Source organism: Cornus florida, unplaced genomic scaffold, assembly GCF_030987335.1.
Source record: "Cornus florida cultivar Cherokee Brave unplaced genomic scaffold, ASM3098733v1 CherokeeBrave_3.0.0_Hap2_Chr03, whole genome shotgun sequence".
NCBI classification, from domain to species: domain Eukaryota; kingdom Viridiplantae; phylum Streptophyta; class Magnoliopsida; order Cornales; family Cornaceae; genus Cornus; species Cornus florida.
The window spans coordinates 6,777,481-6,803,945 of NW_026775573.1; the positions used below are offsets into that span (position 1 = coordinate 6,777,481).

A 26,465-nucleotide genomic window follows, 5' to 3' on the forward strand; every position below is an offset into this window, starting at 1 on the left:
GTTTTTTTTTTTTTTTTTGTTTTTTTTGTTTTTTTTTTTTTTTGCGCAAATGGTTGGTGTTCAAAACGTTCTTTCGTTTTTCCCAAATCATGAAAAATAATTGGAACTCGCCAGTAGACTCAAAATTAAGTTCAAACATGATCGTTTATCAAATCAATTTAAAAGAAAGAAAGAAACTAAATATACGGAGTGTATAAATATGTGTGAGTTCAAACTTGATCGTCTATTAAATCAATTAAAAGTTAAAAAAGAAAATAATTATACAAGTAGTCTTGAATGTATAAACATGTGTGAGCTCAAACCTTATCGTCTATCAAATCACGAAGGAAAGAAAGAAAATAAATATATGAATGGTCGTGCATGCATAAACTTGAGTTAGTTCCCTCGCACGAATTTAACATCTTGTATCTCTCCAATATTTGGAAATTATGTACAGAATTGATTTTTGACGTCTAAACTAATTTTAATTCATAACTATATCATTTAATTTTTTGCATGGCAAGAAGATTTTGATATTGACTTTTACGTGATTGCAACTATGAAATGAATTGTCGTAAAATGAATCAAGTTACGTCTTCAAACTAGGCATGTTAATTTTTTCCGTTGAGTACGGACAAATTTTAATACCGACTTTTTTCCAATAAGTACGGACAACTTTTAATTAAGGAAAACTAAAAATATGCAACATGGCTCAAAATATGTATCCAAGTTGGAAATTTAGATCTCCTCCTATAAACTAGATATTGTGCCGCGTGTAAATTGTTAATGCAAAAAAATGGTTATAAATAAGATATAATGTAATTGTTGCAAAAATTCTATAAAATTATTACATAAGCAATGCGAGTCATTAGGAACTGGATGAAATAAAACCGGAGAGGATCTAGAAGCTCGAAATCTGAGTATAGAAAAAGAAGAAAAAAAAAATCATACATTTCTAAACTATGTATTTGAAAAAAAAAAAAAAAAAAATTTCATAACTAAGTGAACCACATTTTTGTAAACCACGACTTAGAAAGCGGTTTTGTGCATACATTTCTAACTTGCGGTTTTGTGCATACATTTCTAACTTTATTTTATATTTTATTCTTGGGACTCATCCTACCCTATTTATGTTGGCATTAATGTTGGATTTCCTAAATAATTAATGTCTCTTAAAGCAAATTGCTTTTATTTATTGATTTTCAAAGAAAGGGATAGATTGTGATTTAATGGGGACCTTGTTTTTATGTAATGAGTATGTTTGGAAGAGGAGTGACTTTGAAATAGAGATAATTTCATTCATATTTTATAATGCAAATGTTCAAATGTTTTTTTAATAGAAAAAATATATCCAAAGAATGGGACTCACTTAGTAGGTGTAGAGGTTTAATTTTTTATTGCATTCTTATGGCTAAAATAAATTGATTTTTTTTTTTGGTATGGTAAATCAATGACTTCATCTGATTCAATTACCTATATAATAATATACAATTTTATAAAGTTGAAATATGTAAAAGTGCATGTTATTAAGATTACTTCTAGTCCTATATGCATAACCAACCACGCTTAGAGAAGAATCACTTTCTTTTTCTTTTTTATTTTCAATTTTCATCGTTTTTTTTTTCCTTCACAAAATACAAATATCACATCCCAATATCAATAATAAAAAAAAGTTGATATGTCTATCTAATTTGAAAAATTAAGAAAAAAATATTACTGTCACCAGTCTTGTAGTAATTATCCAAAGGTTTCTCAATTAACTTTTACCAAAACAAAAGTTGGACAGGAGCTATATAGTTATTATATGCTACAATATTATATGACTTTTACAGTTTAACAAAAAGTAAAAAAAAAAACCATTAACCAATGGTGGTAATTAATCATATTTTAAGTGCTCATAAAAATTTAAAATTTAAAATTTTTAAATTTAAAAAATAGTAAAAAATTGAATAGGTGATTCTTGTTATTTTTGTGTTGGCATTAATGTTGGATTTCCTAAATAATTAATATGTCTCATACAACAAATTGTTTTCAGAAAGGGATAGATAGTCATTTAATGAGGAGCTTGTTTTTATGTAATTAATATGTTGAGATACAGGTAATCCATTGATATTTCACAATAAAAAATTGTGACGATGAAAGTCAAATTAATGCACGCAAATGTTCCTTCTTTTTCAGATTAATAAAATTCAAATTATTTAATAGAAAACATATCTCCAAAGAATGGAGACTCAATTTGATGCAAAGGTTTAGATTTTTTTATTGCATTGTTATGGCTAAAATAAAATTTAAATGGTTCTTTTTTATCTTTTATTTTATTTTTGGTAAATCAATTATTTCATCTAACAAAAGTCCTGATTCAATAGGCAAGATTTTCTGACACTATCGTCCACAATATATATATATCTATATATATATATATCTTGTAAGTTTGGATTAAGATTTAATTCATATATATGAAACAAAATTCGACAGGCCCAAAACCAGCCCAAAGAATAAATTTTGATTGGGGTCCATTTATTAATAAGTTAGTTTAGGCTACAATTGGGCTAACCTTGGCCCAAAAAAGTCTACATACCCAACCTAAAGAATCTCAAAAAACCTGTTACAGAGTTCACCAAGTGCCCTCATAAAATCTCGTAGTAATTTTCTCAATTTTAATTATGTTTTTATTAGACTAATTACATTTTTTAACCTTTTTAATAGCTTTAGAATTCCTTTACAACTAAAATAACAAATTATTATTTTATAGTAATTTAAAGTTATTGTAAAAAACGATATAAAATTATTACATAAGTAATGTGTGTCGTTGCATAAACAAAAAGACGAAACTGAAATGAATAGGATCTGATTTTCAAGTCTTGACTATAGATAAGAACTAAGTAATTAAAATATGTAATGAAAAAAAAAAAGAAAAAAAAAAAAAGAAAATCATAACTAAGTGGACCACATTTTTCTAAGCCATCCTCCTCTATTTAATTTTCTTTCTTGTTATCCCCTACTTATGTTGGCATTAATGTTGGATTTCCTGAATAATTAATGTGTCTCATAAAATTGCTTTTATTTATTATTGATTTTTGAAAGAAAGAGATAGGTTGTGATTAATGAGGACCTTATTTTTATGCAATTAATGTGTTTGGAGGACCCATAAGGCGAGACCTTGAAATACTGGTAATCAATAAAAATGTGGTTAAAACAATTGTTTAATATATAATGCAATATTTAATAAAAAAAAGTCAACATTTAATGTTATTTAAATAACATTAATTTATTAATTTATTTAATGTTATTTAAATGTGATGATGAAAGTCAACATTTAATGCAATATTCATTCTTTTTCAGATTAATAAAATTCAAATGTTATTTAATATATAAGCATATATCCGAAGTGTGGGGACTCACTTTGATGCAAAGGTTTTATTTATTTTTTATTGCATTCTTATGGGTAAAATAAATTGAATTTTTTTATTTTATATATGGTAAATCGATGACTTCAACTAATAAAGTTCCTGATTCCAATGGGCATGATTTTCTGACCACTCCTGACATCACTGTAGTCGACAAATATATATACACACACACACATATATTAATAAAAAATAATTTTATAAAGATGAAATATGTACATGCATTAAAAGTGTCAAATGAGTGTTGTTAAGGACATAATTGTCTTAATTTATTGTCATGTAATTCTTTGCAAGATTGCATTAAGATTAATTTTAAATAAAAAAAACATTTATCTCTTAAGTTTGCATTAAGATTGAATTCGTAATCATCTCTACCTAACCAAACATGCTTCAAGGAAGAATCAACTTTTCTTTTTCTTTTTTTTTTTTTTAGCAATTTTCAGCACTTAATATTTTTCATAAGATACAAATACTACATCTCAACAATATCATTAATAAATGAAAAGTTGACATGTCTCTCAAATGTAAAAAATCAAGGAAAGGAGCTTATATAGTTATATGCTACAATATTATATATTGATCATTTTAAGTCTCAGAGATGTATTTTTTAATCAGATACATTCGTTAGCGCTTTACCAAGTAGGCCAAGAAATATTGACACTTTGGAGTGGCCCAAATCTAGTACAAAGAATAAATTTTGAATAGGTTGGCTTGGGACATATATTTGGAGGTTAGATTGTCTCGGGTATGGGTCCATTTACCACAATTGGGCTAACCTCGGCCCAAAACAGCCTATAAACTCAATTTAGATTTAACTTGTCCAAGTATAGGCCCATTTATTGATTACTATTTAGGCTACAATTGGGCTAGCCTTGGCCCAAAAAGCCTATAGATCCAACTTAGAGAATCTCATAAACTGTTACAGAGTTCTCTAAAGTGCTCATAAAATCTAATCCCATGCTTAATGGATTAATGGGAAGCAAATTTGTAGAGATTTTCTCAATTTTAATAAAAAGGCAGCCATATCTTCTTCAAAAATTTAAAAATAAAAAATAAGAAAATAGAAAAGGTGATACTTGTGCATCAAAATGAGAATTAATTATCTTCATAATAAAACCTATTTTCCATAAACATTTTGTGAAAAAACAACTTTTATTTTACTTCAAAGATGAAGCTTTAGATAAGGCTTCTTGTTTTGAAATTAATAGAAGAATGACCATATTGAGAGATTATTTTGTTATTATACTATCATAATTTGACACTAGTTACATTTTTTTAACTTTTTTAATAGTTTTAGAATTCCTCCACAACGAATTGAAACATGTGTAAGGCTAGAGACTTTAAATATGCATGATTACCAACGGGTCAGTGGCCTAGCGGTATCACCTTTTACTTCTCAAAAGGAGGTCAGAGGTTCAAGTAAGATAAGTATGTGTGAGTACCAATTAGGAAAAAAAAAAAAAAAATGCATGATTGTTAAAATATATCTATATTTATACTATTATTAAATGTACAAAGAGTTTCAGTATTTCAGTATTTATTTTTTAATCGATATAAACTTTATAAAACTCTAAGAAATTACTTAATAAAATCAAAGGAAAACTACATATAGGTAGACTTAGTAGCCTTAAATAACAAAACTATCTAATTTTAAAGTTCATTTTTCAATTTGATTATATTAAACAAAATAATTGCAAATACATCAACCATAATTGTTAAGGTCCAAAACACCCTCCAAGCTCTTATCTTAAAATACCAAAATATCCTTAGAGTTATATAATTTCAAAATACCAAAAAACAATTAAGAAACTATTGAATCCTACTTCTGAAGAGGTGGATCCGGTGTTTGGAAGGAGCCGTGAGTGAAGAAAATCAATCCATTATAACAAGCATGACAAACGATTAGGGAGTATCTTATAAATTTATTTTACACAGTATTTTCTCCCTCTGTATATGTACAGTTTACATGTTTATACATATACTTTTGAATCTCCTTTTATCTGGTAGAATAATATTTTCTTGTTCTGAAGCAAGAAAGACATTTTGTTTATAAATATAACAATTTAAGATGTATTTGTTGTGTGTTTGGAGAAATTGTTGTTGGTTTGGTTTTATGCAAATGAATTGTTTGATTAAATGCCCAATTGAAGAAACAAAACACTTTTTGAAGACAGAACACTTGTGATCATGTTTAGATTCCTTAAGACCGGTAATTCTATTATCTAATAAGTCCTTAATGCAGCATAGAGGAGTAGTCAGTATGGTTTTCCAATCTTTTTTATTTCCCCCTAAAAGTATGGTTTTCCAATAATGGTGCAGCGGACCATGGTTTGGTATGAGATGGACAGAGCCAGTTAAAAACCTATGTTTATGTGCTATGTCATACAATAGTCCTACCATCTCTCGGCTTATAGGATAACCCATAGTCTCTTGCCCCCCCACGTTTACCTTCCATAACCATACCAAGTCTCAGAAACTCTACCATCCTGACCATAAGTGTCATGAATATAGCACCTGTTGATTCTGTATATAGAGTTGTGGTTGAGACCCAGTGGGTACCATTCTATCAGTATGACCTAATGTCTTTGGGTTTCAATTTTAGGAACAGGAATATGTCCTTCAAAGTTATAGTTTAACTTTAGGAGCCTAACATACCAATGGAATGCATGATGTGAGAAGTTCTATTTGTGAGAACAGAATAATAAAGGTTATACAATCTTATTTTAGTGAGAATTGAATATCACTGAATTGTAATTTATATGGCTTTATGATTAATGTTACTTTTCGGACTTCTTACAAATTGAGTAGTTTTTAGATGGAGCAATTGTTATTATATGAATTCAATCATACATGTTTTATAAACCTTGTCCAATATGGATCACCATATTTAGATAGAATAAAGATCATATGACAAAACTGAGTTATCAAACCTATGCAACCTTTAAATGATGCTATTATAAAATTTATGATTTTTCAAAATGTTTCTAAGATACTGAAATCAAATTGCTATGAAGGAGAATATCATTTAGCCTGCATATGTAATCTTAATCACATGAAGGAGGAAAAAAAACATCTAGCCTGCATATGTAGCAGTATGCTCCCCATGTTTCACACTACAATTTCATTAAAGGAGAAATAATATAATTTTTGCATAATTCAATTTACCACTGTCATACAAGAAAATTTTACCACTGTCATACAAAACAACTCTCCAATTCTCAATTCCTTGATCTGACTGACTGACATGAATATTACTTAGAAAGGAATCATAAGATTAAATTGATTTTTTATTTTTTTAAAACACATGCTCATGTCTTCAAAACTGGTCAATTCAAGTTTTGTGGTTTAATAACTACTCGTATTCAATCCTCATGGTTGTTAATTCAAGTTTTAGTTCAAGCCAATACTAATAATCATAATATAAAACAAGAAAGGAACTCACTTCAAACAAATTCCTTTGGTTTTGCATACAGGTCAAGCCATACTCTAGATTTTGGGATCTAGAGTACCAATTTTGAGTTCAGGTATTTTTGTTATGGCCTTCGGATTAGTAGATCTATTTGTCTGTAGTATTTGATTGTAAGCTCAACTTTTTTTTTTTTGCTTCGTTCTTCTTCTTGGTTTTTTTTATTTTTTTATTATTTTATTAAGTTTTGTGATGGCAGAGAACCTCGAATAGATATGGAAAGAGAAGTCAGAGACGTAGTTTGTTTTTGTCGTTGCGGCGGAAAAAAAGTAATAAAAGAAAATAGTAGCATTACATACGTAGGTGGTGTTATGGATGCTATTGCAATAAAGACCAATATGACGTTTGACGCCTTCAAAGAAATATTGTGCCAACAATTTTTAATTGATTTTCATGGAAAAGTGATATGGTATACTAGCAAAATGGACAAGACTGAACTCTTGCGATTGTCTAATGATCTTAGTATGAAGGCAATGTTTATAGTAAATGACAACATAGTCGATATTTATATTGATGATGGAACGGTGGTTAGCCAAGAATCCTTTCCTAATCCAATCAACTTGAGGTACTTCATGGTCTTAGTAAACTTAAAATGTTTTTTTTAAGTATATATATATATATATATTAAATGTAGAGAATATGTTGTTAGTCTAATACTATAAATTTTATGCAGGAAACCAAATGAAGATTGTGGCAACTCTCAATTGTTGAACAATGACATTATCGGCTCTAGTTTGCAAGAATCTGCTTCTGTGCTGTGTCAAAATACTTATAGACATGTTCAAAAACTTAAAGGGGAATGACAACTATTCGAAAGCCCAAATGCCTTCAAAGACGCGATTACTCTATTTGCATTTACCAATCGCTTTGTTTTCAAGTACATGAACAATAGTCGTACATATTATAGGATCAAGTGCAAGGTTGACAACTATCCATGGAAATTGACAGCTGGATGTGAAGGGGAATCCGACACTGTAAGGGTGAAAAGATTTAAAAATGTTCACACGCATACTATACAAGATGCAAGTAATTTCAAACCAGTTGTGCGTTCAAATGATTTGGGAAGAATTGTGATGAATAAGATTCGAGAAACCCCTTCTTATTTTCCCAGACAAATTAGCAAAGATTTTAAGAATGATTTTCGAATTAAAATAAATTACATGCAATCTTGGAGAACAAAGGAACACGCAAAAGAAGCCATTGATAGGAAGCCAGAGGATAGTTATAAGTTGGTTCCTTGGATGTGTCAACGACTGAGGGAATCTATGCCAGGCACTATTGCAAAATGGACATGCGCAGAAGAAGGAAAATTTAAACAATTATTTGTATCGTATCGACGCTCAATAAGAGGCTTTGAAGTTGGTTGCAGACCTTTTTTATCCATTGATGCTTGTCACTTGAGTGGCAATTACAAGGGCACACTACTTGGCGCCATTGGGTATGATGCTGATGATGGGTTATATCATTTGGCATATGCAGTAGTTTCTGGAGAAACTGATAAGGACTGGTTGTGGTTTTTACAAAATGTGAAAGAAGTCATGGGAGGGCGCATTGTAACTATCATAACAGATAGAAATTCAAGCCTAATCAGTGGGGTTAGAGATGTCCTTGGTTCACAGTGTCACTCATGGTGTCTTCGGCACCTAATGGAGAATTTTACAAAATTTATAAATAGTAAGAGTGGTTTGAAATTGCGTGGTTCATTTAAGAATACAGCAAAAAAGTTTCTTAATAAGATTGCATATGCAAGAACAACAGAGACAAGTGAAAAAGCATTACAAAAAATGGCTGGTTTTCGAAAGGAGTTGTTTGATTGGGTGTCAGAAAATGGACCAGAACATTGGGCGAATACTCTTTTTCCATTGCCGCGTTGGGATTGTTGGGAAACAGCCATGTTTTTAAAATTTTTTGAGGGATTTGCAATCATAGATCTTGATTCATCACATAGAGACAAGTTTTATGCAAAGATAAATAAAAGATGATGCATAATTCAATAAATAGATTGAATACTTACATCAAAGGTCTGAGTAAACCTTTTGAACTTTACTCTAAAGTGAATGTTCTCACTTATTGTAGATCCCTTTAGCAAGATCATTTCTCCTTCTTTTTGATTATTATCTTTCCTTTAGGAATCACCAATATGCCTTGATGAATGACCTTGAAATCTAGGCTGGTGGTAGCCTCCTTTAGAAGAGAAAACAAAACCCTAAACTCTAGAGAGAGAAAGTGTATTCCTTTTTCTTGTTTTCAAAGTCACACTAAAATATACATGAACTCATGTATATATAGGCAAAATAAAAATAAGAATAAGGAAACAATAAATCATTCTCCATCTCTAATTCAACTTTCTCAATTCTAACATAACTCCAATATCAACTTGGGCTATTGGTGAGAATCCTTTTGGGCTTACTATTTTCTTGGCTCCTATAAACTAATAATTGGTCTGGTCCATTAAACCATGGACCCAATTCAATTAATTCATAAATTAATTTCTACTCCACTAAAAGAAATTAATTGCACTCCAATTAAATAGTAAATAACCTCTAAGTCAATGTTGCACTTTGACCCCTCTATGCTTAATTATTTATCGGATAATTAAAGCCATCAATCCGACAACATAATTAATATAATTATTTTGTTACCTTTGATTATTTCCGGCTCGATCACAATAAAATATTTATTTGACTAAAAATAATAATAATTTATTAAATAAATATATATATATATAACATTTGTCTAAAACATACGAAGGCCTTCAAATTTAATTTGTGATCAACCATAATCAAAACAAAATAAATACAAATAGCACTGATGCAAATATTGAGAATATAGACCTCTAATTATTAATTACATAACTACCCAAAGTGTCGATCTAAGGATCCCGAGGTATCCGCCGAACAAATCAAAGTAATTATTAATTAATAAAAGAGTCTATACTTCTCTCATGCTTGAGAGTCAAAAGTCATGACTGTGATAGAGAGCAATTGCATACGACAGCTCTCGCAATATATCTCAATCTATCGTGGACTCAGTTTAAGTCTTAACTAATTAAATGTCTATCTATAATTACCGACTTTAAACCATTTATGATTACTAATTTATAACATAGTATTAATTGCCATTACATACATATAAATATATTTTGTAATCAAGTGGACACAATCAATTCCATAATGAATCAAACAAATAATATATTCCATTCACCAATTGTATAATGCTTTAATAATAATATCCAGATAAGAAACCATGACTTTTACAATCCAAAATTAGAATTTACTATACTAGGGCACACATATCCTAACAGGGATATCATGTACACAAACCAAGCAGAATCCTTTAATGCTTGGGTTAGAGAGGAGAGACTATTGTCGATTATGAGGCTAATGGATGGTCACTTAACAAGACTAACTGAGTTTTTATACAGAAAGAATATGGAAACTGAAAGGTGGCCAAACCCTGTAGGACCGAATGTTGAGGATAAAATGAAGAAGAGACAGCTAGCTGCACATGGTTTTTCATGCATGCCTTGTGGTCCTACGGGTGTACAGTTTATGATTTAAAGAAACAAGGGTTCAAGGTTGTGTTTGGCAAAGAATCTTTGTAGCTGTATGGAATGGACTATGAGTGGCATCCCATGTGCACACACTTGTTGTGCTATTGAGGCATACTCTCTTAATATTTATGACATGGTTGATCCATATTTGAGGGTTGAAAAACAAAGTGAAATTTCTGAAGAAGTTATGTCACCTATTCCAACGCATGACATGCCACTTTCGGATGAAATTGAAAGCATAATGCCATTTTCTATTGAGGTGATGAACAATGCGTCTACTTCTAGCTCTCTTAGACCTCCATCAGTTAGGCGTCCTCCTGGTAGGCCTCGTACAAAAATGATTGAATCACAATTTCAGGACAATAACATTACTATACATTGCTCTCGATGTGGTGAACCAAGACATAATAGGCGAAATTGCAAAGCACCACTGGCAGGATAAATTATTGGTCGTTAATCATATCTCATCACAAAAATGTGGTCTCTTCGTTTTATTTAGTGATCTAATTTTTTTTCACTTTTAGAAAAATAAAAATAGTGAACTAATTTTTTATTTGTATGGCAAATTTATGTGTCAATGGACTATTTTGGGTTGTTTAAATTATGATGAATGATTGCACTAGTCATATTTTGAAATTGTCATTATCAATTTTGATGTTGTATATAATTCTCTTACAAAGAATGTGGTGGTGGGATGGTTTTGATAAATAGTAATGGGGAAGTTGTGAAGATTGCCTTGGTTTTTTTTTTTACTCATATTAAAAGTTCTTTAATGGCAGAAAATCTTGTGTTTTAATATAATTATTAGGGCAGACTTCTTTAATATATCTGGCACTCAGATACTAAATTAACCCGAGATTCCACCCTTTTTAAACTTTGGTTACTTACTAATCTACACTGTTGTGGAGTTCTCACTAATCATCTTTGCAGGAACATAATTCTTGAAGTAATTGAAATTTAACTCTGTTCTTGATCATAATTATTATGTTATATGCTCTGGATACAAACTTGGTGAACATATGGGAATCTTTACAAACTCTCAAATTCTTTACAATCCGAAGACTTGTTCCTTGTGGTGTTCTTGCAAGCTCAAAAACAATTTCCAAAGAATTAATTTTTCCAGAACGCTCCCTTGCAGCAGACTCATGAATTGCCACCATTTAATCCCTCATATAACCAACTAAGGAGGGTGGAAGATTAGTTGGGCATATGATAAGGAAGCTGAGAAAGATTGAAATGGAGGGATGGTCATGAATGGATCCAGTCATAAGCCTTTGATCATACCTTTTTTTTTTTTTTTTTTTGGCACTTGTTACATAGCTGTGTGCAGCATTCTATGAATTGTTTCGGTTTATGGACGCTTATGAAGTCAGCATTTTACTTCCTTTATTAAAAAGAGGTCAAGTCTTTAGCTTCGGTTACTCATCCTAGCCTAATAATACCACTCAATCTCATTGCTTGCATTTTACTTTTAAATTTTCGATTTCAAAGTCTAGCATTAAAAATATATTTTTTGTGGTAGAAGTGAAAAAACACAAATTAGAATTTGGTAACTTAGCTACAACAAACTACTAAACTACAAAAATTGATTTGTTTCTGAACCATTATGGTGTTTCTGTTGTGTGTCTGCAAGTGGAGCTTGTGGGTATGGTAATTAGTACAACTGAGTATTGTGCTTTTCCAATAATGGGCAAAGTTGGTGTCACTTTGGGAGCCTATCCATCTTCGTCACTGTCACTAACTTCTACCCGCCAAACTACGCCCTGCCGTGCCCAACGTCAATGGTGGCTGGTGCAACCCTCAGAAGTCAGACCCCACTACGACTTCGCCATTCCCATGTTCGTCAAGATAATTGTCATCCTGTAGAGGACTACGGCAAGCCTGACCATGAATCAGATAGTGCAATACGTCCCATCGCAATCACCTACAACACACACCTTTCCTACCTAGTCTGAAGGCCAACTCTGTTCTTGCTGGAGAGGAGGAGCGAAGGGCCAACCAAACGCTATTGTCCGGCAGAAGGATAATAGTTCCTTATTCTTTTTTGTTATTTTAGAATTATATAATTCTAAGGATATTTTAGTATTTTAAAATAAGAGCTTTAAGGATATTTTGGACCATAACTATAATTGTTGATGTATTTGTAATTATTTTGTTTAATCTAATCAAATTGAAAAATGGACTTTAAAATTAGACTATTTTGTTATTTTAGGCTACTATGTCTACCTATATGTAATTTTTCCTAAAATCAATCACCACTTTCAAATTACCTAATAAAATTTAAATTACAAATCACATAATAAAATTTAAATTAACAAAATAGTTTTTATAATTTTTTAATTGATATAAACTTTCAAATTACCTAATAAAATTTAAATTACAAATTACATAATAAAATTCAAATTAACAAAATAGTTTTTATAAAAAGAGTTTCTATAAATCTATACTAAATCTATATTATTATTAAATGTGGAAAGTTTCAGTATTTCAATATTTATTTATTAATATAAAAAAAAACTCTAAAAATTACCTAATAAAATTAAAATCACCTATTTATCTATTTGTTTCTAAAAAAATTTATACTCTCTCAATCACCACTTTCAATATAACCAGTTCGACCCAGTTATGATAGTGTTTCAATGTTTCAGTATTTATTTTTTAATTACATAATAAAATTCAAATTACCTATTTATCTATTTGTTTCTTAAAAAAAATTATACTCTCTCACTCACCACTTTCAATATAACCGGCCCGCCCCGTCATGATTATTTCCTTATCATGAGAGGACACATGTTATCATCTATAAATAGAGGCATGGAGGAAGGAGTACAGAAATTGAGAATTCTATAAATAAGGGCAAAATAGAGACATGGAGGAAGGAGTACAGAAATTGAGAATTCTATAAATACAAAATTACAGATAGAAATTCAACAAATTTCGTAAATTGCCCCATCTTTCGTTATTTTATTTGCAGACTACGAAATTTATGTGTACATTTATAAAAAAAAGTTTATAAAAAAAGTTTCTATAAAATTCTAAAAACTACCTCATAAAATCAATCACCACTTTCAAATTACCTAATAAAATTCAAATAACAAATTACCTAATAAATCTATTTTCTATATCTATATCTATACTATTATTAAATGTGTAAAGAGTATCTGTATTTCAGTATTTATTTATTAGTATTAAAAAATATTTATTAATTGATATAAAAAAGTCATTTTTTTTAAATAAAAAAAAAACTCTATAAACTCTAAAAATTACCCAATAAAATTCAAATTACCTATTTATCTATAAAATAAAAAAAATTGTTAATTAATATGAAAATAGTTTTTATAAAAGAGTTTCTATAAAACTCTAAAAATTACCTAATAAAATTAATCACCATTTTCAAATTACTTAATAAAATTCAAATTACAAATTACTTAATAAAATTCAAATTACAAAAATACTTTTTATAAGAAGAGTTTCAAATTACATATTTATCTATAAAAAAAATATTTATTAATTAATATGAAAATAGTTTTTATAAAAGAGTTTCTATAAAACTCTAAAAATTACCTAATAAAATTAATCACCATTTTCAAATTACTTAATAAAATTCAAATTACAAATTACCTAATAAAATTCAAATTACAAAAATACTTTTTATAAGGTAATTATTTAATTGAAATTCAATCAAGATATTTCAAATTATTATTCAAACAACTAAAACATGTTACATATTAAAATAAAATAGGTAATTATTTAATAAAATAATTTAATAAAAAATAAAATAAATTATCAATTAAAATTAAATAGGTAATTATTTAATTGAAATTCAACCAAAATGTTTCAAATCATTAAATAAATTTTCAATTAAAATTAAATAGGTAATTGTTTAATTGATATTCAATCAAGATGTTTCAAATCATTATTAAAACAAGTTAAGTATTAAAATAAAATAATAATTATTTAATCAAATAAGAAAATAAATTACCAATTAAAATTAAATAGGTAATTGTTAAATTGAAATTGAATCAAGATGTTAATTTCAAATCATTAAATATATTACCAATTAAAATTAAATAGGAAATTATTTAATAAAATAATTTACCAAATAATAAAATAACTTACCAAATAAAATTAAATAGGAAATTGTTCAATTTAAATTCAATCAAGTTGCTTCAAATTATTAAATAAATTATCAATTCAAATTAAATAGGTAATTGTTTAATTAAAATTTAATCAAGATGTTTAAAATCATTTATAGATTAAATAATAAAATAATTTACTAAATAATAAAATAAGTTACGAATTAAAATAAATCTTATAAGTTAGCAATTAACGGAAATCTAATTAGATAAGGAAATATTTAAAGAAAATTAATTTCTATAAAACTTTATCACTTATAACCTATATATATTTGAAATCGAATTCTCTCCTAACCAAAGAAAGGAAACATACTTATCCTAATTACATTTTATAATCAAAGTACACAAAGTCACAAATTCAATTATATTTTTGATTTTTTAAAAATATTTGTCTCATACTTCATTTTTTTCAGTTATTCACTATTCAACATTTATTAAATAGTGGGTTTAAATTATCACCACTAATATCACTCAATTGTTAAACTCATTGTGTTATCAATATAATAAAAGACTATTAAAATTTTACTACCATAAAAAGTTGAATTCCTTATACAAGACATGTATTGTGGGACAAACCGAGTAGTTAAAACTGTGGATCGCATGTAGTGTATATATATATATATATATATATATATATATATATATATAGGAGGAGCGCTAATTGCAGTATTCTTGCACATTTGCACTTCTAAATTCTAATCGGTTATGATTCTTAAAATGACAGGTGATGAAGATTAGCCTGTAACGATCCGAAACGATAGCGTTTTTCTCTTGACACCGGTGTAGTGCCTGCCAAAACAGTTCCGATGGCTAAGTCATTTTACAGAATAAAAATAAACAATTCATGAATTGGAGTTCAATATTGCCCGTACCTCATTGATTGATAAGAGTTTGCTTTAATAGCCAACCGAGCTGATAGTTTGTTGCAATCTTCAAGGAGAGCTGGGAGTTTGTTGCAATCTTCAAGGAGAGCCTTAGTCGATAATTTGAATTTCATACTTATTAGATCAGAACTACCTTTTGAATTTATGTTGTTAACGACATTTATCACCTTATCACCTTTTCTACCCGTTTAACTTCATTTAGAGTTTTTTCCCATCAGTTGCTCCCCGATCCCGAATTCTGGCTTGCCGATAATTGGGATCGTGTTATAAATTCTCACCACTTTCTAATATGTAAATGTCATGAGCAAAAAAAAAAAGAAGAATTATTTCTTTATGTTAGTTTCAGGACTAGGTTGTTTTACTTTTCTAAATAACTCTTTAATAAATAACAATAAACAAATGATGAAATTTATCCCACACAATCAACACCAAACTAATTGAGTAGTTGAATTCATTACAACTAAACTCTTAAAATAAAGACTCAGCCATCATATACGTGGCCAAATAGCTGTCCCTCATGGTGTGAACCCATTTGTAGTAGATCCCTTCTTACTCAAAGGAGTTACACTCTTTATGACTACTGATACTTGGGTGAGTGGTGAGTGGTGAGTGATGAATGGGCAGAGTAAATCAAGATCAATGATCGAGCCTAGCCTTCACTGTATCAGTTCAGTTTTGGTGGCGCCCGGATGAAAGAGGAAGGTTAGTTTCAATCCAATTACAAGTGAATTGGTTATGCTGAAAATAACAATATGTGACTCTGCAAATTAGATAAGAGTGAATGGAGGAGTTTTTTTTATAGTTCCAATTTCGTCGCTAAGATCTAAGATTATACTCCATATATATATATATATATATATATATGGAAAGAGGTTGAAGCTGGAACACGCCCACTCACCAAAGAGAGCGACCACTACTTGCCCATTCATGTGTTCGTGGGTTCGATTCCCATAGAAAAAACTCTTACAAGCAAGAACGTGATTATGTAAAATACTCTAATAGATAAATTTGATGATAAACAGGAAACAATTTCTACTAAGTGGTGCTTAATCCAATGCTAAAACAATTAGAACTCCAGTGCAATATATATACATATATAATTTATATATATATATATATATATATATATATGTATATTTTCCTTTTTTGAATTCTAAAACAATTAGAATTCTTGTGCAGCAAAAGACTGAATTTCAATCCTACTTTTCAATTCTTTATAAAGGCGTACCTGAGTAAGGTCTCAAAATAACTCTGCCGTTCCTGTTTGGTGAAGAAATTTTAGCAGACTTGCAAACTTTGTTTTTTTTTTTTTTTTTTTTTTCTTTTCTTTTCGTAGCAGAACTTCTCCATATATATATATATATCTATATATACTGGATTCTTTGGATCACCAATCTTTTTTTCTTTTTGCTCGTTTCCTATATTTTAGTCGCTTCAGTTCGTTGAATCATTCGCTCACTGGCTAAACGCTTGTATCAGTCAGTGAGCGAAATTTTCGACATACTTTGGCTTGTTGTAAATCCTACCATGTCTTCACATGAGGTGGTCAGTTTGCATGAAGAAAACAGCGAGGACGAAGGATCCGAGTACGGCTCGTCTCCACCACGCAAAAGACTCGTAGAGAAAGTGCAAGACATGCAGTGTTCACTTACTTTGGTAAATCCCAAGACTATTCGTCTACGGCTTCCGACTCCTAATGAGAGAACTTGTACTCCTGTTCCAGGTGAAATATGCTTTTATGAGTTCGCTCTTTTTTCTGGTCTCCGGTTCCCAATTCCTACCATTATCAGAGAGATTCTTAACCACTTTAACCTTGCCCCCACTCAACTTACACCAAATGCCTGGAGAGCAATGTTGGGCTGCATGGTTCTTTGGTGAACTTGTGGCAACGGCTCGTTAACAGTTGCCCAATTTCTCCATTGTTACTTGCCTAAAAGGATGGGCAATTGGTTGTATTTTTCAACCCGAGATAAAAAGAATGAACTCATTATCGGAAAACCATCTAACAACAAAAAATGGAAAAACCGTTTCTTTTATGTTTCTGGTGACGATTGGGAATTTTCTCCCCATGAGAATCTTTTTTTCAGAGGAGGAAAATCTATTCCTTGTGTATGGGGCGATCCAAACTCCTCTGGTAAGTTCGGTACTTTATTTTTGTTGACAATATTTAATTGCTTTAGATCTTTATCTATTAATTTTTCAGACTTCAAATTTGTGCCTGATGCTTCGTCTCGCGACCTCGAAAAAGTGTTGAACGCCATTGACCATGAAGTGTCAGATTTTTCCATGTTGGTAACTGCCCAGGCCTTGTTTGTTCACGGTTTGGGTCCCAAACCTGCCTTTGAATCATCCTGTACAAAAGACGGTATATGCTACATATATATATATATATATATATATATATATATATATATATATATATATATGTATTATTTATTTTTGGAAATTTTAATTTTATTAATTCCAGAAAGATGGTAAATGCCTAGAATTTTATTTTGCCTTTTATCATTATTATTTTTATGTTGTGTGAGAAAGGAAAGTTCAAAATAGAATTAATTTTTCCAACATATATTTAGAAATTAACTTGCCAAACACATATTTAGGAATTAACTTTCCGAACACATATTTAGGAATTAGCTATGTGTGTACGTGATTGCTCTACTGTCAGGTCATAATATGGATTAAATATGTATAGAAAGTATCATATTTGATTATATAACTTTCCAAACACATAAATAGCTAATTCCTAAATATGACCTGACGCATATTTGATTAGGAATTAACTTTTACACACATGTAGGAGTTAATCTTGTTAATACATTATTATTAACCAGAACTAACAGTGACCTTTATGGCGAATTGTAAGAAATAATGCAATGTGTAATAGGGATTGGACCTTAACTTAGCTAACATTTTAATAAACAGTGCCTTTGAACCCCTCCATTTTTTTTTTTTTTTTGCGTGTGTTAAAGAAATTCAGCAAGAAAACTCTTGATCAAGCTCGGGAATCAAATGATCTCTCTCTTACCACTCCTCTTAAAAGGAAGCGTGAGTCTAAAACTATGACTATGACTAGTGGGAACATACCAGTATTTGACGTCTCTCATTCGTCTTCTCAACCTTCACCTCAATATGTTGGTTCAGTCAATGCTGCTATATAAGATGCTGTGTCTCATCCTATTGGGGAGCCTTTCACTTTCGGCACATCAGTTTTGGATAGCCCAGGTTTTTCATTTGAACGAACAAAGAATTTTTTAGTGAAGGAAGATTTGACTCGATTGAGCTTTCATCCTTCATCTAAGGTGGCAAAAATGTTACTCCATGATCTTGGCAAGGTTAGCTCCTGATCACTTTGACCATTTTTTTTTTTTTAACTTGTAACTTGCATTTTTGTAGTGCATCACGCGTACTATCTGCTTATCATCTCGAGCTGTGGAAGTGGAAAAATCATTCCGTGAGGAGATGCCCTCTCTCCATACCAAGCACCAAAATCAACTTGATTTGGTTACTATGGAGCTTAATGTAGAGAAAGATGCGCGGGTCAAAGCTGAAGCTACCCTTCAAGAAGAACGAGTTAGGGCTGAAGGACTCAAATCTCAAGTGGAAAGACTTACTAGAAAGATAGCACTGGCTAGGTCATCAGCTGTTGATGAGTACAAGGTTTCCCATAGCTTCAAAGTGGCCCAAGCTAGGATGTATATCGACGGTTTTGAAGCTTTTCGAGCTCAGGCCATTTCTGATTTTCCAAGACTAAACTTTTCTTCAATTCAATTGGAGAGTGATAGAGATTTCGTCGTTCTTCTACTAGTAGAAATGCACGTCTTTTATCATAAAATGGTGTTGTTTGAACTTTCGTGTTTTACCCCTTAACTTTTAATATTGAAGTAGACATCATATATTTACACACACACATATATATAGAATGTGTTTTACGAGCTTCATCCAGCTTGCCCTTTAATAAGGGAATGAGTTTTACGAGCTTCACTCAGCTCCCCCTTTAATAAGGGGGTAAAGTAGCCTAACTTCACCTTTTATCAAATATTTTGTGCTTATTTTATTGATGTATTATCAATGGTAAAAGAGTCTAAAAAATGTATGAGATCATAATAAAAACCATTATATTAAAGAACACCATTGGAAGAAGACATGCTATCCCTTTTTATTGGAAAGTGAAATTATTCAGAGATAACATAACATTACTAGAAGATAAAGCGCTCTTCTTATTATTAATAAATAAATAAAATCAGCCACACAAATCTTTTACTGGTAGTACCTCCTTAAATGTTCAGCATTCCAAGGGTGCTCCATCTGATGCCCTCCCAAAGTTTTAAGCCAGTATGCCCCCGGTCTGTTGGTGCTATTAACCTTGTAAGGTCATTCCCAATTAGCAGACAACTTCCTTTCCCCTTGGGTTTTGGTTACTGGGGTGACTTTGCGAAGTACCAAGTCTCCAAGTTGAAATCTTCTTGGCTTGACCTTGGCATTATAGTATCTAGACACCATTTGTTGATAAGTTGCCATTCGAATCTGAGCTTGCTCCCTTCTTTCCTCAATCAAGTCTAAGCTCAATAGTAATTCTCTCTCATTTGCTCGTGGCTGGTAATGCTCAGTCCTGAAACTGGTTACACCGACTTCAGCAGGAACAACTGCTTCACTTCCAAAGGCCATTAGGAATGGTGTTTCCCCTGTGGGGGTTCTTGCAGTTGTACGGTAAGCCAACAACATGCTGGGTAATTCTTCAGGCCATGTTCCCTTCTTATCCTTAAGCTTCTTCTTTATCATCTAAAGTATCGATCTGTTCGCCACATCAGCCTGTCCATTTGCTTGAGGATGTTCAGGTGATGAGTAATGGTTCTTTATCCCTAGTTGAGCACTGAAATCCTTAAACTTTATACAATCAAATTGTTTTCCATTATCTGTGCCAAACACTCTTAGGATTCTAAACCAGCAAATGATTGACCTCTAAGCAAAATTTCTTATGTTTGTCTCTGTAATACTTGCTAGTGGCTCAGCTTCTATCCACTTGGTGAAGTAGTCTATAGCCACAATGGCATACTGGACCTGGCCCTTTCCCATGGGCAATGGACCTATAAGGTCCATTCCCCATTGTGCGAAAGGCCATGGACCCATTATGGGAGTCAGCTCTTCAGGTGGTTGTTTTGGAACATTGGCAAACCGTTGACATTTATCACATTTTTTCACATAGTCCGTAGCATCCTTTTGCATAGTAGGCCAATAATACCCTTATTGGATAGCTTTGTGTGCTAAAGACCTGCCTCTAGCGTGATTACCACAATCTCTTTTGTGTATCTCCTTTAGAATGTACCTTGCCTCCTCAATTGAGACGCAGCGCAGGTAGGGTAAAAAAAAACCCCTTTTGTATAGCACCCATTTGATGAGGGTGTACCTTGCTGCTCAAATTTTGACTTTTCGGGCCTTATTTATATCTTCAGGAAGTTCTCCATCCTTAATGTATTTTATGATAGGCTCTGCCCATCCCATGTTGAACACCAACTGTTGTACATCCTTTTGAACTTCTTGAAGTGTACTCGGCTTATCCAGGTACTCTAATGGTATTGCCCTGTTCACCTCTGGATCTAACGCGGTAACCAATCTAGCTAGAGCATTTGCATTCGCATTTTTTTCACGTGGGATTTGATGGACTGAAAATCTCATAAAATGATTTTTTAATTCTTCTACATTTTTCAGGTAGGCCTTCATTTTCTCATCTTTGGCTTCGTATTCTGCTCGGACTTGTCCTGCTATCAACTGAGAATCTGTGTATGCTATGAGCTGCTCCACCCCCAAGGACTTCTGCCAGTTTTAACCCAGCTATGAGGGCCTCATATTCTGCTTCATTGTTTGTTGCTTTGAAGCTAAACCAAAAGGCATATGCAATGTTTTCTCCTGTTGGGGAGGTGATGATCAACCCTGCTCCACTAGCATGCGCATTTGATGACCCATCAACAAATAGAGTTCAAGTAGCTTTTTTATCCGTTTGAATCTGAGGAAATGTTAATCTGGTCTTCTTGGGAAGGTGTGAACTCAGCAACAAAATTGTTATCACCTGAGCTTTTATTGTAGTTCGAGGTTTATACTGGATGTCAAACTCCCCGAACTCTATTGACCACTTCATAAGTTGACCTGAAGTCTCTGGCTTGTGGAGAACCTGCCTTAGAGGTTGGTCCATTAATACCACTATCTTGTGAGCTTGAAAATAATGCCTGAGTTTCCTAGCTGACATGACTAAGGCAAATGCTAATTTCTCCATTTTCAGATATCTTTCCTCGGCACCCCTAAGTTCCCGACTTGTGTAATACATCGGCTTTTGAACCTCATCCTCCTCTCGCATTAGAGCTGAACTAACTGCTGATGAGGAGACAGCCAAATATAAATACAAGTCCTCTCCTAGTATTGCTCTTGATAGAAGTGGTGGTGAGGAAAGGTATTCCTTTAATTATAAAAACGTCTGCTCACATTCTGGTGTCTATTCAAATGCTTTTTTGAGGGTACTAAAGAAAGGTAAACATCTGTCAGTTTCTCGAGAAATCAGCCTACTTAGGGCAGCAATCTTCCCCGTGAGTTGTTGGAGATCCTTCGTGGATTTGGGTGACCTCATATCCAGAACAGCTTGGATCTTTTCTGGATTAGCCTCTATTCATCTTCTGCTCACTATATACCCAAGGAATTTCCCTGAGGCAACTCCGAAAGCACACTTGCTGGGGTTGAGTTTCATCTTATACTTCCTTAACACTTCGAAGGTTTCCTGCAGGTCTGCCAGGTGATCTTTAGTCTTCCAACTTTTCACTAGCATATCGTCCACATAGACTTCTATATTCCGTCCGATTTGCTGCTTGAACATCATGTTGACTAACCTTTTGTATGTTGCTCCTGCATTTTTTAACCCAAATGGCATGACCCTGTAACAATACAAACCCTGATCAGTAATAAATGAGGTTTTTTCTATGTCCAGTTGGTACATTGGAATCTGGTTATATCCAGAGTATGTATCCATGAAGCTCAGCAGTTTATGTCCCATAGTTCCCTCCACCAGCATATCAATACGTGGGAGAGGAAAACTATCTTTTGGGCAAGCCTTGTTCAAGTCTGTAAAGTCGATGTATAATCTCTACTTCCCATTGGCTTTCTTTACGAGGACCACATTTGACAACCAGTCAGGATAATGTACCTCTTGAATAAAGTGAGCTCTCAAGAGTTTCTCCACCTCTTCCGATATAGCCTGGTTTCGTTTAGAGGCTAATGTCTTTCTTTTCTGTCTGATGGGTTTAAAGCTGGGATGAACATTTAAATAATGTTGTATTATGGCCGGACTTATGCCGGGCATGTCCTCGTGAGTCCAAGCGAACACATCCTGGTTTTGCTTGAGAAATTGAATGAGTTCACCCTTTATGCCAGGTTGAAGCAAAGATCCTATGCTCACTTTTTTCTTAGCCTCATCATCCAAGCTCACCTCCAATAGGTCTTCCATCGATTCGGTTCGTCGAACTTTCTGCTTTTCTACCTCCTTCTGGTCTTTTACCTCTAACCTTTTAATTATCATAGTTTTCTGGTTTTGCTTGAGAAATTGAATGAGTTCACCCTTTATGCCAGGTTGAAGCAAGGATCCTATGCTCACTTTTTTCTTAGCCTCATCATCCAAGCTCACCTCCAATAGGTCTTCCATCGATTCGGCTCGTCGAACTTTCTGCTTTTCTACCTCCTTCTGGTCTCTTACCTCTAACCCTTCAATTATCATAATTTCCTGGGACATCTTTTCTCTAAGAGAAGTGAGATAGCATTCATGAGCGGTGGCTTGGTCACCCTTCAACTCACCCACCCCATGCTCTGTCAGGAAATGTATGAGGATGTGGTAAGTCGAAATAATGGCTTTAATAGAGTTTAGGGTTGTCCTCCCAAGAATAACATTATATGCTGAAGGGCAATCCACCACTATAAAATCAACCATAAAAGTGACCTGTTTTGGGCTGGTTCCTGCAGTCACTGGAAGGGTAACTACTCCCAATGGATATACCTTATCTCCTGAAAACCCCACGAGAGGAGAATTTATGGGTCGTAACCTTTTCCGGCCTATCATCATTTGGTTGAATACATTGGAAAATATTATATCAGCTAAACTCCCATTGTCAATAAGTATATGCCTTATGGTGTAGTTAGCTATGACCATGGAGACAACTAGAGGATCATCATGGGGTTGCTGGATCCCTTTGGCATCAGCCTCTGAAAACATAATGGTAGTATCAGTATACCTTAGTGTTTTTGATGTAGAGTTGAACATTCCCACCTCATTCACCTTTGCTCTTGCTCTTCTTGCGTAAGTTTTTCGGGTCGTGGCTGTTTTACCTCCTCCTGCATACCCTCCAGATATGACTCTGATCTCACATACTGGTTGTTGTTCTGGTGGATGATTGTCCCGCCTCCCTTGTGCGGGATTAGTACCTTGTCTATCATCTCCCGCCATGAACCTTCGCAGGTGACCCATTCGAATCAAATTCTCAATCTGATCTTTTAAGTCGATACAATCCTCCGTGATATGCCCAAGATCCCTATGGAACCTGCAATATTTGTCTCGAGGCCTTCTTGAGGGATCAGATTTCAGCTTCGATGGCCACTTCAGGGAGGGATCATCCTGAATTTGCATTAAAACCTGATCTATAGACATAATGAGCGGGGTGTAGTTGGAGTACTTATTTGAGCTCCTGTAACGATATATCCTTTCGCTTTGATTGATTGAAGACTTTTTGAATTTGGTCTCCTTCTCGTCCTTGGCACCAGGCTGTGGTCTCTTTTTATCCGTCTTTTTATCTTCTCCTTCTTTCCCCTTTCGCGCACTCATCGCATCCTTCGCATTCATGTGTTTCCTGGCTCTGACCAGTAATTCTGCCAAACTGGTTGGAGGTTCCTTTAACAAGGAAAAAAGGAATCTAGATGTATGCAGTCCTCCCATGAATACGGTAAGTGCTACATTGTCATCAGCTTCGTCCACCTGCAGCATTTCGGTGTTGAACCGATTGATATTCCCTATATAATGGGTTTTCCTTCTGTTGTTTCACGGTGAGCAGGTGAGTGGCCGGCCTCCTGTGCCTTTGACCTGTAATGAAATAACTTATAAATCCCTTGCTCAACTCTGCAAAGGTCTCGATCGAGCCTGGTTTTAATTTATTAAATCAGACCCGTGCCGACCCTTTGAGAGTAGTAGGAAAGGCCCGCCACATTATCTGGTCTGGTATAGCTTGGAGATACATAAGTGCCTGGAAGTCTCCAGGTGATCAAAAGGATCATGAGTCCCATCAAAGCTTTTAAGTGTTGGCATCTTGAACTTGCTAGGCAATGGACATCTCATGATAATCGGGCTAAATGGCAAATTTGTTTTTTGAACAAGGTCGTTTATGGTGGTAGTGAAGCCTTTTCCCTTCATAGCTTGCATCACATCTTCCATCTTAGCATTGAGGTTCTGGATCTGTTGGTCGATGTGGGTAACCTCCTCAGTCCGTTCATCAACGTAGGTCGAGGTTAATGGCCTAGAGCTACGTGGGGGAGATGGGTGACCTGCCACCCTATGCAGATCAGCAATTTGGCTATGCTCTGCAAGAAACTCCTCAGCATTTAGGTTGGGCTGATCTTGAGGTGGGATTTCGTTATGGTGACGACCTTGCCCTTGAGGTGGGTCTGGGGGAACAAAACGTTGAAGGATCATCGCATTTTGCCGAATCAGCTCATTCATTCCCTGATTCAGGGTTTGAATTTGCTATTCCAACTCTGCGACGCGCTCTAGGTCATTTGGGATGTGAGGGGGTTCCCCCTGCACTTCCTCCTCACTAGAGGCCTGCAACGATGTTCCCTCACCGCGCTCAAATCCGAATCGTAAGACCATAATCCTTTTTAAAGAGAACTATTCCAAGTTCCCACAGACGGCGCCAACTGATGAAGATTAGCCTACAACGATCCGAAACGACAACATTTTTCTCTTGACACCGGTGTGGTGCCTGCCAAAACAGCTCCGATGGCTAAGTCAGTTTACAGAATAAAAATAAGTAATTCATGAATTGGAGTTCAATATTGCCCATACCTCATTGGTTGATAAGAGTTTACTTTAATAGCCAACTGGGCTGATAATTGGTTGCAATCTTTAAGGAAAGCCTTAGTCGATAATTTAAATTTCATACTTATCAGATCAGAACTACCTTTTGAATTTATGTTGTTAACGGCATTTATCACCTTATCACCTTTTCCACCCATTTAACTTCATTTAGAGTTTTTCCTCGTCAACGGGTAAGTTAATTAAATATCTCCTTCTACACACAAATTTTGTAAGTTTGCAATAGAAACAAAATATGGAGCAAAATAGAATTTTATTAATTTATGAATGTGGAGTACAGTCCTTTGTAATATCTTTTACAAACAAAGAATGGTCCTCTGATTCGATCTCCTTATTTTTGGTTGGTTGGATCCAAGGGCTGCACGAGCTTGTTCTTGAATCACTGTGGAATTTGATAAAGAACGGCACGTTGTTGGATGTGCTTGATGTTCTTCGCTTTTGGGTTTCGATTCGGAATTTGTGTTTGAATTCCGAGTCTCTGGATTTCTGAGTCTCTGAACTTCTGAATTCTGAATTTGTAGACTTCTGAATTCTGAATCCTCTCCTCTTTTTTTCTTCCTTCAAGCCTCTATTTATAGGCTTCTTGGATTAATAGGATGATGACACGTGTCATTTCCTGATAAGGATAAAACTATAACTGGGCCGGGCTGGTTATATTGTGATAATTATCCTTAAAGATAATTATTCAAAATATATTTTATTAGGAATAATTATCGTTTCATTTAATTATCTGGGCTGGGCTAATTAAATAATTTAAGTGGACCAAGCCTGGTAAATTAAATAATTTATTTAAACATTAGGCCTATATTTAATAGGTGCATTCATTAAAACCAAAGCCCACTAAATTTTAGTGTCTACACTCCTACCATTATAAAATATTAAAATATAAATATGTCCTACCATTATAAAATATTAAAATATAA

The 26,465-nt window shown here is 33.1% G+C and overlaps 1 protein-coding gene across 1 annotated transcript; it reads left to right on the forward strand.

Moving 5' to 3' along the window:
* Window positions 1–7,274: 7,274 nt before the first annotated feature.
* LOC132301006 (uncharacterized) lies at window positions 7,275–10,412 on the forward strand. Its single transcript, XM_059798304.1, has 4 exons — window positions 7,275–7,417; window positions 7,526–7,609; window positions 7,760–8,746; window positions 10,277–10,412. Exons 1-4 carry the CDS (start codon window positions 7,275–7,277, stop codon window positions 10,410–10,412), a joined length of 1,350 nt encoding a protein of 449 aa, XP_059654287.1.
* Window positions 10,413–26,465: the final 16,053 nt, after the last annotated feature.

What these genes read in the sequence shown, in the direction of transcription:
- LOC132301006 (XM_059798304.1), top strand. Translation starts at nt 7,275, where the DNA reads ATGGACAAGACTGAACTCTTGCGATTGTCTAATGATCTTAGTATGAAG. An exon ending in CCTAATCCAATCAACTTGAG is followed by an intron (nt 7,418 to 7,525) that starts GTACTTCATGGT and finishes AATTTTATGCAG; the next exon opens with GAAACCAAATGAAGATTGTG. An exon ending in GATTGTTGGGAAACAGCCAT is followed by an intron (nt 8,747 to 10,276) that starts GTTTTTAAAATT and finishes GTTTTTATACAG; the next exon opens with AAAGAATATGGAAACTGAAA.